The sequence below is a fragment of the Ascidiella aspersa genome, chromosome 5 (assembly GCF_963924565.1).
Source record: "Ascidiella aspersa chromosome 5, kaAscAspe10.2, whole genome shotgun sequence".
Lineage (NCBI taxonomy): Eukaryota > Metazoa > Chordata > Ascidiacea > Phlebobranchia > Ascidiidae > Ascidiella > Ascidiella aspersa.
The window spans coordinates 22,470,556-22,486,939 of NC_139451.1; the positions used below are offsets into that span (position 1 = coordinate 22,470,556).

A 16,384-nucleotide genomic window follows, 5' to 3' on the forward strand; every position below is an offset into this window, starting at 1 on the left:
ACCCTCTGGCGAGTCACGACTTGTAAAACTTGTCGCATGATGACCAGAAGCCCTACTTTATAACACGTTTTGCAACATAATCAATTGTAGGACGAAATATATACTTTAGTTGGAAGTGTGGTGTTGGATCATTAAGCCCCAATGATTGGGCTTTTGAACATACACGTAATTATTCGTGCGAACGTGCGAAATATGCTAGATTTTAGTTTTTTGCATAATGTTTGATAAAGGAAAAACGATCAACATAAAAATGATACAGTTTCACGGAAACGTGTTTTTTATGTCGTTGAGCTGGGTTGTGTTATTTTAATTCATAACTAAGTAGGAAAGTCCTACTGGTACTTTCTATTTTTCGAAGCCGATACCAAACGATCAAAAAAGCAAAACAAATGAAATTCAAACGTGGGCCAGGCCAAATTTTACTTTGTTGTCAGTTGTATTACTCTTCTACCGTACGGGTCCATACCGTGCGTAGGCTATGCATAATAGCATTTAACTTAAGTATGGTCTAATTTTTTTTTTTTATATGAAGAAAGAACTCGTAGGGCCTACCATAACACCCGTACATTAAAATTACACAAAATGCCTTCGGAAAGGCTACCCGAAATCACTAAGCTTGAACAGGATTATAGTGCAAGGCAAAGCTAGAAAAACAACTATAGCCTGCGGTGAGTTTCGAACTCACGACCTCCAGTCAGGGCTGGGGATTCGGTTAAAAATAATCCGATTCCGAATCCTGAGTCCGACTCCGACCAAAAAAATAAACCCGAGTCCGATTCCCGAATCCGACTTCGGTCAAATGTGCGATTTCGTCAAGTTCCAAGTTTGGCCCTGACTCTACAGCCTGTATTCCGCCAATTTACGTAACTAAAATACGTGGATATTCAGCAATCCACTCATATGGGTGTCGTATAATTCATTCACTCACAATACATGGTTAGAAAATATTCCACTGATATGCTATTCAACCTTTAAAATTTCCAGTTGGCAGCCATATAACTTCGAAATTTTGGTACTGCACATGCGCATGTCGGACTCGGGACTCGGGTAGTTTTACGTGGTCTTACTCGAGTCCCCAGTCCGATTCCGACAAAACAAACCGACTCCTCGAGTCCCGAGTTCGACTCCGGGTCCGCATCCCTGTCTCCAGTCATACCAGAACCGTCTTAATGGAAGCGCGTCGAGAAAAAACACAACACCATTGTCTGCTGCACGCTCTGTTCATACATACAACCTCACCGAAAAAAAAACAGTAAGATCAATAGCCCGGAATGGGATCAACAGCCCGGATTTTCAGGAACTGAAGCGTACATACACAATGTGTATTCTGTGATCAAGCTCTTCTGGAGTCGTACTGACCAAGAATAACGGCACTTGTTATATCGTAATACTACACAATCCCGGTTGAAAAGTAAGGCCTGGGTGGGGGGTTTATGCAGTTTCCCGCTCGGCCGCGGTCAAAGCCGCACATTTCATGTAAAATCAACACAAATTGCAGTCCTCCGCGAAAAATCGCTCAAACGTGCAAAAGATTCGTTGAGGTAAAGGTTTTCTGTATAGTACTCCATTTTCGGTCCTGCAAATTTTACAAATAGCGTTATTACAGCTGCGCAACTTTGGGATAAAACGTTATAACAGCCGCGCAATTTCAAGCTGCAAAATTATCTCCCCCACGCAAAATCCAAAGTTTCCAATCTGGCACAATATGCCTTCGGCTTACCGAAATCAGTCAGCCTGACCAGTCAGTACGACTCCAGATGGGCTTGATCACCGAATACACATTGCGTATATATGTACGTTTCAGTTACGGTAAAAGTAAACATACTTTCTAAGCCAGCCTTTTCTAAACCAGCGTAAATTTACCCCAAATGATTAATTTCTTCGTTTTAGGGGGTCAATCCAAGGATAGGTATTCAAGCTCTGAATATTCTGGCTCCGTTTTCTTTAACTTGCCTACTTGCCCATGCGAATGCAGCTTCTCTGCATTGCTTACTATCAAATCTAAAGCTAGAAACCGAATTCATGTTGAATCTGATATTCGCTGTGTATTATCTACTACTTTACCAGACATTGAACAACTCGTTGCCAAAAAGCAAGGGCAGCCGTCGCTTGAATATAACTAGTTATTTTCGTTTTTTAATAAATGATCACCATTTTATATATTGGGGGTAAATCCGATATTCATCTTTGTTAAAAGGGTAAAACATACAAAAAAGGTTAAGAATCCCTGTTGTAAAATGTATCCTTTTTGACTATAACAAGGTTTTAAACTTAAATTTGTTAACTATATGCTTCCGCTTTGCAATTTAATGCACTGTTGTGTACTTGTTACACCTAACTATTTGGCATATCGAGCTAAACTTCATAAACCTGAAAATAGGTTGGTTAGCTTTCGAACTTTCAAAGTGTCGGCAACAAAAAGTTTCTTGTGCACAAAGGCCAACTTTGTTTGTATTTACAGAAGGTAATCCGTTTTGTTTGCTTGAGGCAAACATATAAAGGCAATAAAGCATTTTGCCCGCTACGACAAACACATTGAGCTGTACAATAATGCTGCAAAAGTACAACCCTGCAAATAGGTCGGAATACGAGTGTAGCAATAAAACAGGAACTACTGTCATTCCACCCTTTGTGTAGGTTTCGAATGGTTCAATGAAATCTTATAAACCCCATTGTTAAATCAGTCGACCTTTGTCTACAACTATCAGTTCCTTTGTCGTAGGCTAGGTAGCGCGCAATCGGATTTATTTAATTTAAAAAGTGATATTATTTTATTGCAACAGTTCCGAATTTTTATAGCGGAGGCTACTTTGTTTTTTTATGAATTTGGTGTAAAGGCAATGTTTAAAGTTGAAAACAAAATCGCTCTTACGTATCAATAGTACACCCAAACCTATCGCAGACTAACCGATTCTGTCGGTCAACGATGCAAGCAAAGCAGGCTATAGAAAACAACTATAACCTGCAGTGAGGATCAAAATCACGACCTCCAGCCATACCGGGACCGTCGCTCTGCCAAATAAGCTACACCTACACAGGAACAGAGTAAAGCGAGTCGAGAAACAAACTTCACGCCAATGCTTGCTATACATTCTGTTTAGGATTTATATTGAAGGTAATGGCAGGGGCGAATCTTCGTTTACTGAGTAAACGCAAAACATTTTCTAATGATGTTGGTAGAATGTCTTAGCTCACTTTTAAAAACATTATTATTAACCCAAAGGCGTTGTACGTCTATCGCAACATCGAAAATAAAACTTTGAGTCTAAATTAAACGTTATAAAGGCGTTTTCTGTTTTGAACTATGTTGTATTTCTAATGTTATACTATTTTAAGACGTCACGTTATGACGTAACTTTGCAACGTCATCTATAAAAAAAATTAGCGCTGCCAAACAAAATACCTAGATCCGCGCCTGATCTACAGTGCCATATCATTAAATGAAAGATAGACAGTGATAGACTTACATAGGTGACACACCGATAATAGCAAGTCCTGTCGCCATGATTGTTCTCGACTCGCTCCCCTCTGAGCCTGTGTGACTGAGTTGGTAGAGCGAGGTCCCGGTAATACCGGTGGTCGCGAGTTCGAACCTCACAGCAGGCTAGTTGTTTTCTAGCCTACCTTGCTTGCATAATTAATCGACAGATTCGGTTAGTATGCGATGACTTTCGATGTACGTCATGTGAAAACAGCAACTTTATTACGTACAATCATGTGGTTACAACACTGCCAGTCTGTTAATCACCATCATTGCGTAACGCATATTGACCGGGTGACCAGTGTAAAAACTTGACCCTTTTTGCAACTAATATCCGTTTTCAATGTATTATGTTGTTTAGTATTTCCGTAAGTTAAGTTGACAACACCATATTTAAAATTATGTTTGTGTGGCAAGCGCATGTAAGGAATGACGGAACGGCAAAACCTGACCCGCTATAAAAGTTATCCATCAAACAAAACATGGTTTTGATGTAATACATTTATTGCACATATTATTGTGTGTATATCCAATGTATAATGCATGGTTATTTGTGTAGCTATAACTTGTTATGTTTTGTTTATTAGGCGAAAACCTACAAACAATAAGAGACAGTTAACGACTTAAAGGAGGGGGCCTTAATATGGCGTTGAATGTGGTAGGAGATTTGTTTTATTTTATTTAAGAACTTCGCTTGATTAGCTATGTAGCATAAACAAATTCCCTACATAATTTAAGATATTCTTAATACCCTATATAAATTATTTGTAATGTAGTCTAAGCACAATTTATTTGCGGGATTAAAGAAAAAAAATCAGTTGATTTGATTAGTTAAACTCGTTATACTTTGGGCGCATCCAAACATGTAACACATATCTATTTTGTAGTTTTTAATTAAACAAATTATTGTTTGCTGACTCCTAACGTTCTGCAGAAAAGGCCGTCTTATTGCAGTAATGTCTTTGTTGAAGGCAACTTTGTGAATTATAGTTGGTCAGTACTCAGTAGGACTTCAGTTGGGCTAGATCAAAGAATATATATAAATTAGTTTAAACACATCGTTCGAAAAGTTGTAGGCTAAACCCAACCTGCCTATACGAGGAAACCTTGGTTAGCGTATTATTTATCCTGAAAAGGACAGCAGCCAAACATCATAGTAACGCTTTCAAGAAAAATAATTGATTTTAGATCTAGTTTATTCACAAAGCACTCTGACTACGGCTTTAAAGAACGAAGAAAACCAAGCAAAACAAGGCAGGTGAAACAACATAACCGATAAAAAAAATAAAATACCGTAAAGCCCTTAAAATACAATCACAGTAGCAAGTTGATTTATCGTAAAAAGCGAGTGACAACTGAACGCAAGAACGATTGCAAAGCAGTTTATTGAGAAATAAGCAAGAAAGCAACCTTGAACGAAGCAGAACTTTTAAAAAGAATCACATTTAAAGTAGATCATCAATCACAAATAATATCAGGTATCCATCAGGTACATTTCACATTTGCTGAAAGTTGTTTAAATCGTCCCTTTGGGATATTATTTCAGCAATTGCAGTTTCCAGTTCAGTGTCATTATTGGAATCTTTCGTCTTCATCTCTAGTTGGTTAGTTGTACTTTGATATGTGAAAGAAAACAAAAACAGCATCTTTGTTTTGCCAGCGGCACTTTTGAAGAGAAGATTGTGCGAGTGCTTTGGAAACTCTTTAATCTAAAAAAGTTCTCCAGCATTCTTACAACACCGTTTTTTCTTTATGTCCATTTACTGATTCTCAACAGAAACATTACAACATTTTGACACATAACAAAAAAGTCGGCACTGATTCTTCCTTATATCCATGTTTATTTGAATGTTGCGACCGATTTCATGCAAAATATTGCCCTGAAGAAGATTGCCCGAATAGGTGGTCGAAACGTTGGTACTTGAATAACATTCTTGCAAAGGTATGTTCATTGATTTTATTTCCTCGTTTTCCTTCGTCGACCTTTGTTTTCAACCTGGATCCTGTTTCCATCATTGGTTCTTCTTTTTTGGTTGGTTTCACGCATTCAGATTTCCATTTTTCCAACTTCGTTGTCTAGCCCTTGTGCTGTTTCCACTGCGCTTTATCCGCAGAAACCTACCATTATTACCATCACTTGCGAGAGTAAGTACGCACAGCCTTCTGAATCTTAACCCTGCAGACTGGACACTGTCTGAGCGCTCTCGTGCAATCCAAACAACAGCAGATGTGACCGCAAGGAATGAAAAGAACGTCGGCCTGGCGATCCAAACAAACCTGAGACAGAAGAAACAAACACACAAACATAAATATTCGAGATGCGATTGTTTTTTGTTTTATGTAAAATGATTTTTCTGTTACTTGGCATCCTTAATCAGTACGAAACGAATTACATATTTTACAAAAAGATGTTTCAAACCTATTGTCAAGTGTAAGACAACATCCAAAAAAGGCGTTAAAAGACTTCATAACAAGTCAAGTAACTGCGCCGAACTAAGCGTACCAATATAAAATTGAAATTTACCATATAAAATTGAAATTTCCCATTGAAATTTACTGTAGCGCATTTAATACAATTCCTTCCTTAATTAGACAAATTCAATTAGAATTTTCTTTCGATTAACAGAATCTGCCTGAATCCAAATAGTTAAAAACAAACGATTTTGGTGTGCACATCAATGATAAAGATTAAAAGTACAGAACTTAGGAATCTATTCTATTTGAATAAAATGTTGATGAAGCTTTTAGCAGCAAAATATATTTATCATATCATATCACATCCTAACAAACTAATTTTCGGTTAACTAAGTTCAGTAATTAGTTTAATCTTTATTAAAAAAAATTTGAATAAAATGATAAGATCAGAAAATAAAATGGTTGAAAAATTAGTTCTTGAAAGATCTATGAAAGGGTTAATGGTTCGAAAAATATTAACAAAGGTAGGGAACGGCACAGCGTATATTTCAGTTTATTTAACCACGTGTACAGGGAATGTTATGTGAAAGCCAATCTATTTAGAGGTACGAAAAACGTGTCATCCTGTTTCGGAATGAAGTATCAGTGTGTTTAAATTCACGTCCTGTAAAAACACATTTGCACCGAAGGGCGTAGAGTTAATGAACGCACCTTGCAGGTCCTCTCGCGTTTCAATTCTTGCAGACGTTCGGCCAAATTGGCCGGCGAATCAGCGCCATTGCTTTCGGGTACGTTGACTGGCGAATCCTGATAAAAACACGATTTTAATTGGTCTGTTCAAAGTCAAGGGCACACCGTTTGTGCGTTCGTATTTTGGACTTGGTAAGAATATTAAAGCCCGTACAGAAGTAGGTAGCATTTGGAACGTTATGTCTTCATTCATTTTCAACATTACATCGATGGTGGTTCTCGACTCCTCCTTTCTGAGCCTGTGTGGCTCAGTTGGTAGAGCGATGGTCCCGGTATGCCGGAGGTCGTGAGTTCGAACCTTACTGCAGGCTAGTGGTTTTCTAGCACGCACTGCTTGTGCCATTGATCGACAGATTTGATTAACCCGCGATGACTTTAGGTGTACTACTTGTACGGGCTTTAACTTACTACGTCTTAAATTAATACAACCATCATCCTTTATACTTCAAAATTATTTGGGACTCTTTACAAAAAGGGGAGGGAAGGCGACGGTTTTACAGGACGAAACTTTTGAACATGCGGATATTATTTGTTAAGCGAAGAGTGAATATAAAAATGAGATGGAAATCACAAAATCCGATAACTATTTTGAAGTTTACCCTCGGTGTGAACGAACGGTGACTGGGAACTTCCGTAGCAGAAGTCGAAGACGTTTCCATCTCCGAAAAACTCGCCGGTGCTTCGGGTGTCAGTAATCCATTTGCCTTGATCAGAAACGAAATCTTTATTCGTATGTTTATGGAAGAGTTTTTCTGCCTACAAGAGTGTATGACCACACCTGCATCGCGTTTTTAAATAATAAGAAATTTAAAAAAAGTTAACACTTAACTTTTAACAGTAAACACCCAAAAGTTTCATTTGGATTGAATCGTAGTTTTTGAATATGAGTTACAACGTATACCACATAAACATAGAAATCATGTTTTTTAAATTTAAAAGTGTAATAAAATACTTAATACGAGGAAGCCAAAGGTTATTTCTGTATTTTGTATATACCATTATTTACAACAAGTACAACAAAAACAATTGTAATGTGTTGCACTATTGGAAAATTATTTTATATTTCACGATCACGATTTAAAAAAACGCAAGAAATGTGTGTTTTTAACTTAGATTAATAGTTACGATTAGGAAACCTGGCGACATTTCGGAATATGTTACCTCTTGGTTTGAAGGCATTCCGTTGTCGGCAACGTCAATCGCTTGCATGGAAGTATCAATGATATTCCTCTGAAAGTTAAACGGTTTTCATGAATCTACCAACTATTCAGGGTTCAGTTTAGAGAGCGACTGTGCTGCTTGTAGTAAAGGTTTTAAAAAATGATGTTACAGCTGTATGTAAACAATAGTGATGCTTAGGCTTAGATAGAAATGTCAGTACTTTTACAATAGAATATAAACGTTGTTTTAAATACAGTCAATAGAAAAGCTTTATATATTTTTAAAAAATCGGTGAAATAAAAAGGGTAGTTAAACTATATTTAATATAAATTAAGTTAAAGTAAAATACAAAGACTTACGTCAAAAAGAAAAGCAAATAAAAATACTCATCATTAAAGTGCTTAAATGATGGATGATCGTGCATTTTTTAAATTCTGGTCACTTAAAATAAAAACAATAACTAACAATTTAAAAGCATATGTACAATGTACATACTTGTGTTGATAGCATTACATTATCTATAATGCTGGTATGTCCCGAAGGCGTAAGAGGCCTGTGAACATCAGACGATTCTTCAGAATCCATGATCATGCTCCCGTAAATGTCTTCTTCTGCACTCTCGATGTCGGCGGGCGTGTTGAACAATGATGTGTACGTGGGAGGAGAAGGAAGTGATGGATTCACAGTTGTTTCTTCTTCATCGCTGCACAATTAGTTTTCGACTTTGAATTTAGGACATCACAATATGTTGTTTAACTTTTGCGAACAACACAGGGTAAGGTTTATACTAAAAAATACAAAAAAAAATACTGCTTTCATGAGAGCAATGGAAATGGTCTTTAAACATATTTTGCATTTCTATTTGTCATGTTACAAGAAACATTCACAATAGTGCATACGTGGATGTGTGCTGTACCCGTAGTGTTAATGACCTAGTAGGGCACTGTACAAAATCTTAAAAGTAATAAATATTTTTATCACCCCGTTAAAGAGGTTATTCAAACACTGAGAACAATGTTAAATACAGAGTTCCTTGTTTACTTTGTACTTTCCAAAACAGCATCTAAAAGTTCTGCAGCAGTTTCATAGACAGAACCTCGCTCGTTTATTCTTGTTTGAATGACTTCTTTTACTTGACTAAAATCAAATCCCATTTCTGTGTAAAATACAACGTGTGTTAATAAGATGATTATTTCTGTGATGAAGTAGATGAATGGTTTATCGGCGTGATTTTATGCCTTTAAATGTGCAAATACAGACAACCTGCAAAAGCAGTAACCAGCTGTTTTAACAACAAATTAATATAAATAGCTTGGTTAAAATAACTTAGTCACTTACACCTACTAAGCAAGCAAATTTAAGTTTAATTCAAGCAAATTTGGGTTTAAAAAGTATGTTTTCTTCTGAACAGTAATATGTAACTGTGAATCTGTAGCATACTGTTTACAAAAAACGAATCCTATGGTAAATCTGGTATAAGAAAGGAACTCTTTTAGGCACATTGACTTGGAAATAAATCCTATTCATGTTATGCCAAAATCAGCCATTCATATTTGTAAAGAAGTGGAATGTTACAAAGGTCACATTTCAGTTCCTCTTTTCATGGCATGGTGCAATAATAAACTGGTTCCTCTTTGTCATGAGTTAAACCTGATAGTGTTCAAGTCGTATAGGCAGTAAGCAACCACAGCTTGAAGTGTGAAAAACATGAATAGGTTGCACTTAAAATTACATGGTAAACTACCTAACAAAAACTTTGAAAAAAAACAAAGACTTTTCAATGTAAGTCATTTAAAGATTGAAAGATGTGGCAAACCAGAAATACAAAAAACAAAATTTAGGAAGGTATATCAAAATGTTTTAAAATATGTTACCTATAACAGTTTTGACAATGACTGATTCCATGGTTTGCTCAATCAAAGACTTTGTCTTGGATTTGGGTGCAACAATTTCGACTGGAGTCCTTGAAGTTGATTGGTGACTATGATATCAGACAAAAAGTTGGTTAATATTTTACTACAGGGGGGTGTGCCAGCTTTTATATGGATGGGGTCGATGGGCCAAGAATCTGTTTGCAGATTAGACGGCAGGCCAAATATGTTTAACCAGATAAGCCCCGGGCCAAGTGCATTTCCCATCAACTAGATATAGTTTAACTAAAGTTAATTTTACCTCCTAAAGTCCATTTTACAAATCTTCATTAGTCAGTTCTGATCGATGGAGGATTGCTCAAACATAGTTTGATAAAAGACTTACCCAGGTCAGGTAAATAAATGCCACTTTTACAGACTCTTTTGTTGCAAGGTCACATACATTTAAACAATAAAAACACATTAAACTGGAGAAGTGTTTTGATTTTTGGTAAATTTGCCGGTAAAAAAGCTTAAAAAACACAATTTGGGATTTCAATGTCTCATTTAAATTAATAGAAAACTGCTAGTTTAAGTATAAGTGTAGCAGGTCCACAACAAAAACTTGTCTTGGACACATAATTTAGCTCTGCATGCCACAGGTTGCACATCCCTACATTAGTTTGTATATTAGTTTAAAATAGACTTTAAAAACCTTGCTTGCGGTGGGGCAACATCTAGACCTCTTTGTCTTAAAACTGGTCTATTAAGATCGGGAAATTGTGCCACAATTGCATGGATAAATGCAGGCCCTTTTTGCTGGAGCACAAATTCGCAGGTGGGATACCATTTTGCATGCTCTTCAATTGGGTCATCATTTCTTCTGAAGTTTTGAAGACCGCCGCCACAATAATGACACTTAACTCGGTCCCTGACGCCTAAGATGAAGAACAGTTCTATACAGGGTACACTTTCTTTTCATAAAATAAATTTTGATTGGTTTCATACCAAGTGAAAACAACCCGGCTTCTGCAAACATTTTCGGTGTTGCTCTTGTATATGGCCAGACATCAAAGGTAGACAGTCTCTGGTGCATCTGTGTCATTTCCGGACTGGCAGGGTATTTGCACGGAAACATTTCCTTTAGGTCGTGCTTCTCACTTTCAGTAAGTTGAGGTTCGGGAACCTGTTGTGGCTCAGAGGCCTGAATGTATTTTTTAGTAAAAGAACATCGGACAAAAAGATTAAAAAACCTTTTAAAACAACTTACATTCGACAAGATGGGGATGTTCCTAGCCTCTGTTCCTTGAACCATTGAGCAGTTTGGAAAATGGCTCATGTGCTCTGTTTGTGGGTTATCCGATCTTCTCCAGTTGCGCAGGACTCCACCACAGCTGAAACACTGGGTACGATCCAGGTTACCAAGATAAAACCAACCTTTGGAACACAATACACAGATTCATTTAGCAGTTTCAATAAAAACATTAAAGCCATTATATTCAATAAAATCGACATTTCACAGTTTACAGACGTTTCAGCAATACCTCAAGCCATCATCAGTGTAAAAAAAAAAACAAGTGTAGATAAAAGCGATAAAACATAAAAAGAAAGGAAATAGACTCCTTTTTTCTGCAGTTTTTTTTTTTTTTTTTTTTATGTTTTATCGCTTTTATCTTCACTTGTTTTTTTTTACACTGATGATGGCATAAGGTATTGCCAAAACGTCTGTAAACTGTGAAATGTCGATTTTAACGAATACAATGGCTTCAATATTTTTATTGAAAAAACCAACCTGATTTTGCCATTTGCCCCATGATGGGGGCATTGGTTTTGGGCCAGTTGATAAAGGTTTGTAAGCGCTCGGTCTCACGACAGAGATCCAGGCTTCGCAAGAATCGCTCATGGTTTGGATCTATGACATTGGCCAGCTGCCGCATCAAAGGAGTGTCATATACTTGAGGAACAACAGATGGTGGCGCGATCGATGAAGAAGCAAGTGATGGGCGAATGAGTGAAGGAGGAGTGTGTGATGATGATGATGTCCCACCAAAACTTGAACGGGAGTTTGAGGTGGACTGATGACCGTTGCTGCCAGCATTGATGTTCAAACTGAAATTAACATATATAATTGTTTGAATTTTTTGTTTTAAAGTATTTTTGATTTCACAGTAGTTTTGTTGGTATGATTATTCTGTAACCATCAGCACTAAAACTGGCAGTAAATTATTATTTAATGGTATATGTTATTTCTAGTCAAGAAAGTTTTTGGTTTTTCTGTTTTAAAGATCAAGTTAAAATAATCTGAGTTTATTTTCAATCAAGGGAAGTAAAACCTACTTGGCTGCATTGTAAAACAAGGGCTGTTGTGAGTTGCTTAAGTTAAAAGCACTTGGTGCCATGACGCTGGCTGATTGATATGTTGGCTGGCGTCTCATTAAAAGTTCACCGGCAGGTCTCGGACGAATTGATGCACTCTGTGTGCGATAGAGAAGGTTGAAAACAGTTATGCCAGTTACACAGTTTAGATTCATACAATAAACATGATTATACCGTGGAACTTGTCGAACTGTGTATAGGTATATTGTCAACATCATCAGGATTTCTGGTAAAAGCACAATTGGATCTGAAGTAAAACAAATAGTTTAATTGGTTAATACATAGATATAGATTGATATAAACTAGGTCGTTTATATTATGACTGGCTAGCTATATGAAACGTAAAAATGAACAAATCACATAACAAAGCAAAATTCTAAAAACTGAGACTTCTAAGTTATCTGTTGAAAATTTCTTACCTGTGGTATTTCAATAAATATGGGTCAATGTCAACAGTCAGATCTTTTATCAGATTTTCACAACAAAAACATTTCAGGATATCTGAGACCCCAGTATAAAGAAAGCCAGCATTGGCATACTTTGAAAATGAATAAATGGGCACAAACTCGGGAAAGTTTTCAAATGTTGAAAGCCTGTAGACTTCCTTTTTTGGGTCCCCTGTACAAATTTTGGTAGTGATCACATTTAGCAGCTGAATTTGATTGTTCTACTTAGCAATTTAGTTAAGCCTAAACCAAATAACTGATTTTAAATTAAAGTATCATTATAGTTATGTCTATACAAACTTTGGTAAAACAGAAATGCATATATGTTCATATGTTGATCTGTGAAATTACCTGGTAAAATGTCAACTCTGTACGAGGCTAGATGTGGAGAGGGGTCGCTTCCTATAAAAAACACATTTAGCAAGTTTAATCATTTATTTACAAAAATGGGTTAAATAATGTAAAACCTAAAATAACCAATCAGAAAATGGGGTTTTGAGTAGGGCTGTGGAGTCTGAGTCAGACTCAACGAAGTCGGTTTGTTTTGCTATAGTCAAACTTGAGACTCGAATAAGACCATATAAAACTACCAGAGTCCAAGTTTGACATGCGCATGAACAGTACCAAATTTTGAAACTGATATGACCGCCAACTGTAAAAAAGGTGGAATAGCAAACAATGGATATTTCCTGACTACATTTTGTGAGTGGATGAATTATATGGCACCCCTATAAATGGATTGCTTAATATCTAATGTATTTAGTTCCGTAAATTGGTGGGATACAGGCTGTAGAGTAGGAGTCGGACTCTGGTTTATTTTTTGGAGGAGTAGGACTCCAGTTATTTAGAACTGACTCTGCAGCGCTGGTTTTTAATTCTTGCAATATACTAAAAGAGAAAACACAAGTTAATGTTGCTTACTTGTTGAGCTGCTTTGACCAGTAGGGCTACCACCACCATTGGACTTTTCCACACTTTCCTCCAGTTGGCCCAGTACTTCTGCGCGCGTTAAACCACTGCTCTTTTTACACAGAAATTTGACAACCAGCCAAGTAAAAGTGGTGTAAAAGTTACCAATAAAGGATAACGGCCAAAATGAGATTGCTTGTGATTTGGCGACAGATTGCTTTAGAGTGAAATTAGATTGAAGCAAAGGGTTTTTGACATCAGAATTAACAAAACTGCTGGTTTTGTCCGATTTTTTTTCTTCTAAACATGGAGTTGGTTGTGGAAAACAGGTTGGTTTTCCGTTTTTAGGCTGAAACGATTCACCTTTGCATCGAGCCTGAAAATGCTGGGTGGCTAAACAAATAGTTTGAGTCGAGCATGTATTGCTTTCTTTAAAACCAAAGATGTTTTGAGAATGATTTACAATTTGCAGACCAGGCTTACCAGTTTCCTGTACTGGAAACGGATGACAAGAAAATATGTCTTGTTTTGCAGCATTTTCTTGAAGGGTAGTTTGAAACAGCTTAGAATTATTTTTTAAGTCAGCTGATAATCGGTTAACAGAAACTTCCCAATTTGGGATTTCAGGTACTTCTTTAATTTTCGTGAAAATACATTGTTCCTCCTTTGCAAACTTGGATGTACGTCTTTGTAGTTGCTTCTTTTTAATTTTGCAGGATTTTTTAAAGGAGGTATGATCTACTGAAAAGGCATCATGGATTTGTTTCCTCCAGGTTACAATGAGTGAAAAGAAATGGTCTGCTGCTGTTTTGAAAGGAAATTTGACAAGGGATGGCAACAAAAATAGATAGTTACATCCAAGGAACAGCTTGAGAAAGCCAAAAGAAGAAAGATCCTCATCATAAAAATATGATGTGAGCAAAATGACGTTGATATAAAGGATTGCAATGAACAGCAAAATAAATTGCAGCCCGAATTGAGGATTTTTTACAACCGGACTTGAATTTCTCATTGTTGACGTTATTTGGATTATCTTTTTAGAAGTTGAATTTTTTAAATTTTGAAAAACAGCACTTGAATAGGCTGATTAGAGAAGTTAAAACAATGCAATTAACAAAATCCACGATGCCTAAAACATTTAGATACAGTTTTAACATTGTTATGACAATGATACTGAATGGTGCAAAGCATGTAGCAATACACAAAAAATGCGGCTTCAGGCAAAATGATTAGCATAAATGTGTTTTGTCCTACGTTATTAGATTTTAAAAACACTGCTCAAAATAGTTTCTTATTGCAAACATTTATGTTCAGATGGTATGCCTATCATGGGGGGTCTGCTAGATAAAAAGGGTCTGGGAATATTTCTACGGGAAATTCCCAGGATTTTGCGAATTAACAATCCCGAATCCCGAGATTTTTTTTATAATCCCGGGTATTCGGCAACATAACAAAACTTAAAAAAAATGTCGTTTTTGAGTAATAGAAAGAAAAAAATAGTACCAACAATATTAAAGTTGTTTGAAGAATTGCTTTATTTACGCTTAACATCGGAACAACTTAATTAAATTTATTCTACCAATAAAAATGCATGTGTTTTTTTTAAATAAAAACACATAAGGGTCCTGACTTTAATACTAGAAGGTCTTTGTAAGATTGCAGAAGCAATACAGAACATGAATGGGCGCTTCTTCAGTTATGAACATATAAATTAATAAAAAAAAGGTCCTCAAATACCGCATACCACAAGGCGTATTATTTGGGTTAGGGTGCGGGTTGGTCAAGTGTTATTATTAATAATAAACATAATAATACTTGACCAACCCTCGCCCAAACAATAAGAGTTGCGGTATGCAGTATTTTTTAGTTTCATTTTTTGCATAACTTTCCACGTACATTAGTGAAAGAACGCCCATAAATGAGCTTAATTAAATGTTTGGAGCTAAAATAAAAAAAATTCAAACGAAATAGTGACATAATTTTATGTATAATATTTTTGTCGGGATCCTGGGATTCCCGGGAAGTTTCATTTTTAATAAAAAATCCGGGAAAAAGAGGAATCCTAGTGTATACCTCACAAGGCAGAAAACGCTTAAAAAGCAACATAAGGATTTGGTGCTGTTTTATAATCCTATCACATTTCATCTGCGGGTTTAACTTGCTCCCAATATTTGGCTTAGGGTGAGAGTTAGCATTTGGGTTTATGTTGGTCAAGTATTATTATTATATTTGTTCTTACATATTCATGCCTTCCTTGCAATTTAAACTTTGACAATTCGTTTCGTCGATTGATTTTATAACTGTAAAGTGATAGGTTTTTAGATCAGCGCCACGGGTTCTAAAAACACACGAAAGGGTGAGAACTAATGCCCAGCGCTCTTAAGTCAGTCAGTTGCGAAAAAATTTAACCCATTGTTAGTGAATAACATGGATCCTACGACTATTTAAGCCTTGTGCACGTTCATGGCAAATTACCTTAACAATATTCGTAACTTGGTTCAGAGAAAATAAGCGTGGCATTTATATAAAAGACATTAATCATTGACAAAACGATTTCACTGTTTGCTTTAAAACTTTCTAACTTTCAAAGAGGAAAATACTTTTACCAAGTGTTGAGTGCCATTTGGGAAAATTACATTCTACATTGCTTTATTCTAAATTTTGATGTTTAGATTAATATATAAAATATATTACCATTGTCATTTCGGCGAAATAATTTTTTTGTAATTTTTAGGATTATTTTAAAAAAAATTCCGCTGTTTACCACATAGCAAAAATATTAGGACTTGAAAGATAAAACAAAATCTAAGTAAATTGTTAGCTAAAATAGGACTGGCAATTTATTACCTTAAAGTATACACACTGCTAAACAATAAAATACAAACTTAATGATGTGAACAACAGTGCATATTCACCTAATTGAATTGTTTAAGCCTAATATATTTTAAAGAATTATTGGATAATCAAGATCGAGTTTTGAAAACTATCCGAACTGA

The 16,384-nt window shown here is 36.1% G+C and overlaps 1 protein-coding gene and 1 non-coding gene across 3 annotated transcripts; one reads left to right on the forward strand and one right to left on the reverse strand.

Annotated features, from left to right (window-relative positions):
- Window positions 1-4,665: 4,665 nt before the first annotated feature.
- Window positions 4,666-16,074, reverse strand: LOC146145432 (baculoviral IAP repeat-containing protein 3-like). Of its 2 annotated transcripts, XM_083389584.1 has the most exons (16): window positions 13,401-16,074; window positions 12,831-12,881; window positions 12,453-12,651; window positions 12,208-12,280; window positions 11,995-12,131; window positions 11,450-11,766; window positions 10,928-11,094; window positions 10,666-10,861; window positions 10,373-10,595; window positions 9,682-9,788; window positions 8,849-8,963; window positions 8,303-8,510; window positions 7,808-7,876; window positions 7,246-7,350; window positions 6,608-6,703; window positions 4,666-5,758 (listed from the first exon to the last, which is right to left on the reverse strand). In XM_083389584.1, the coding sequence occupies exons 1-16, from the start codon at window positions 14,398-14,400 to the stop codon at window positions 5,615-5,617; spliced, it is 3,207 nt and encodes a 1,068-aa protein (XP_083245710.1). In that variant the 5' UTR covers window positions 14,401-16,074; the 3' UTR covers window positions 4,666-5,614. The 2 variants fall into 2 exon arrangements, with proteins under 2 accessions (XP_083245710.1, XP_083245711.1); XM_083389585.1 differs by lacking the exons at window positions 4,666-5,758; window positions 6,608-6,703; window positions 7,246-7,350 and having other exon boundaries at window positions 7,851-7,978.
- Window positions 6,884-6,957, forward strand: Trnat-ggu (transfer RNA threonine (anticodon GGU)). Its single transcript has one exon. It is a non-coding gene; the product is annotated as a tRNA-Thr (tRNA).
- Window positions 16,075-16,384: the final 310 nt, after the last annotated feature.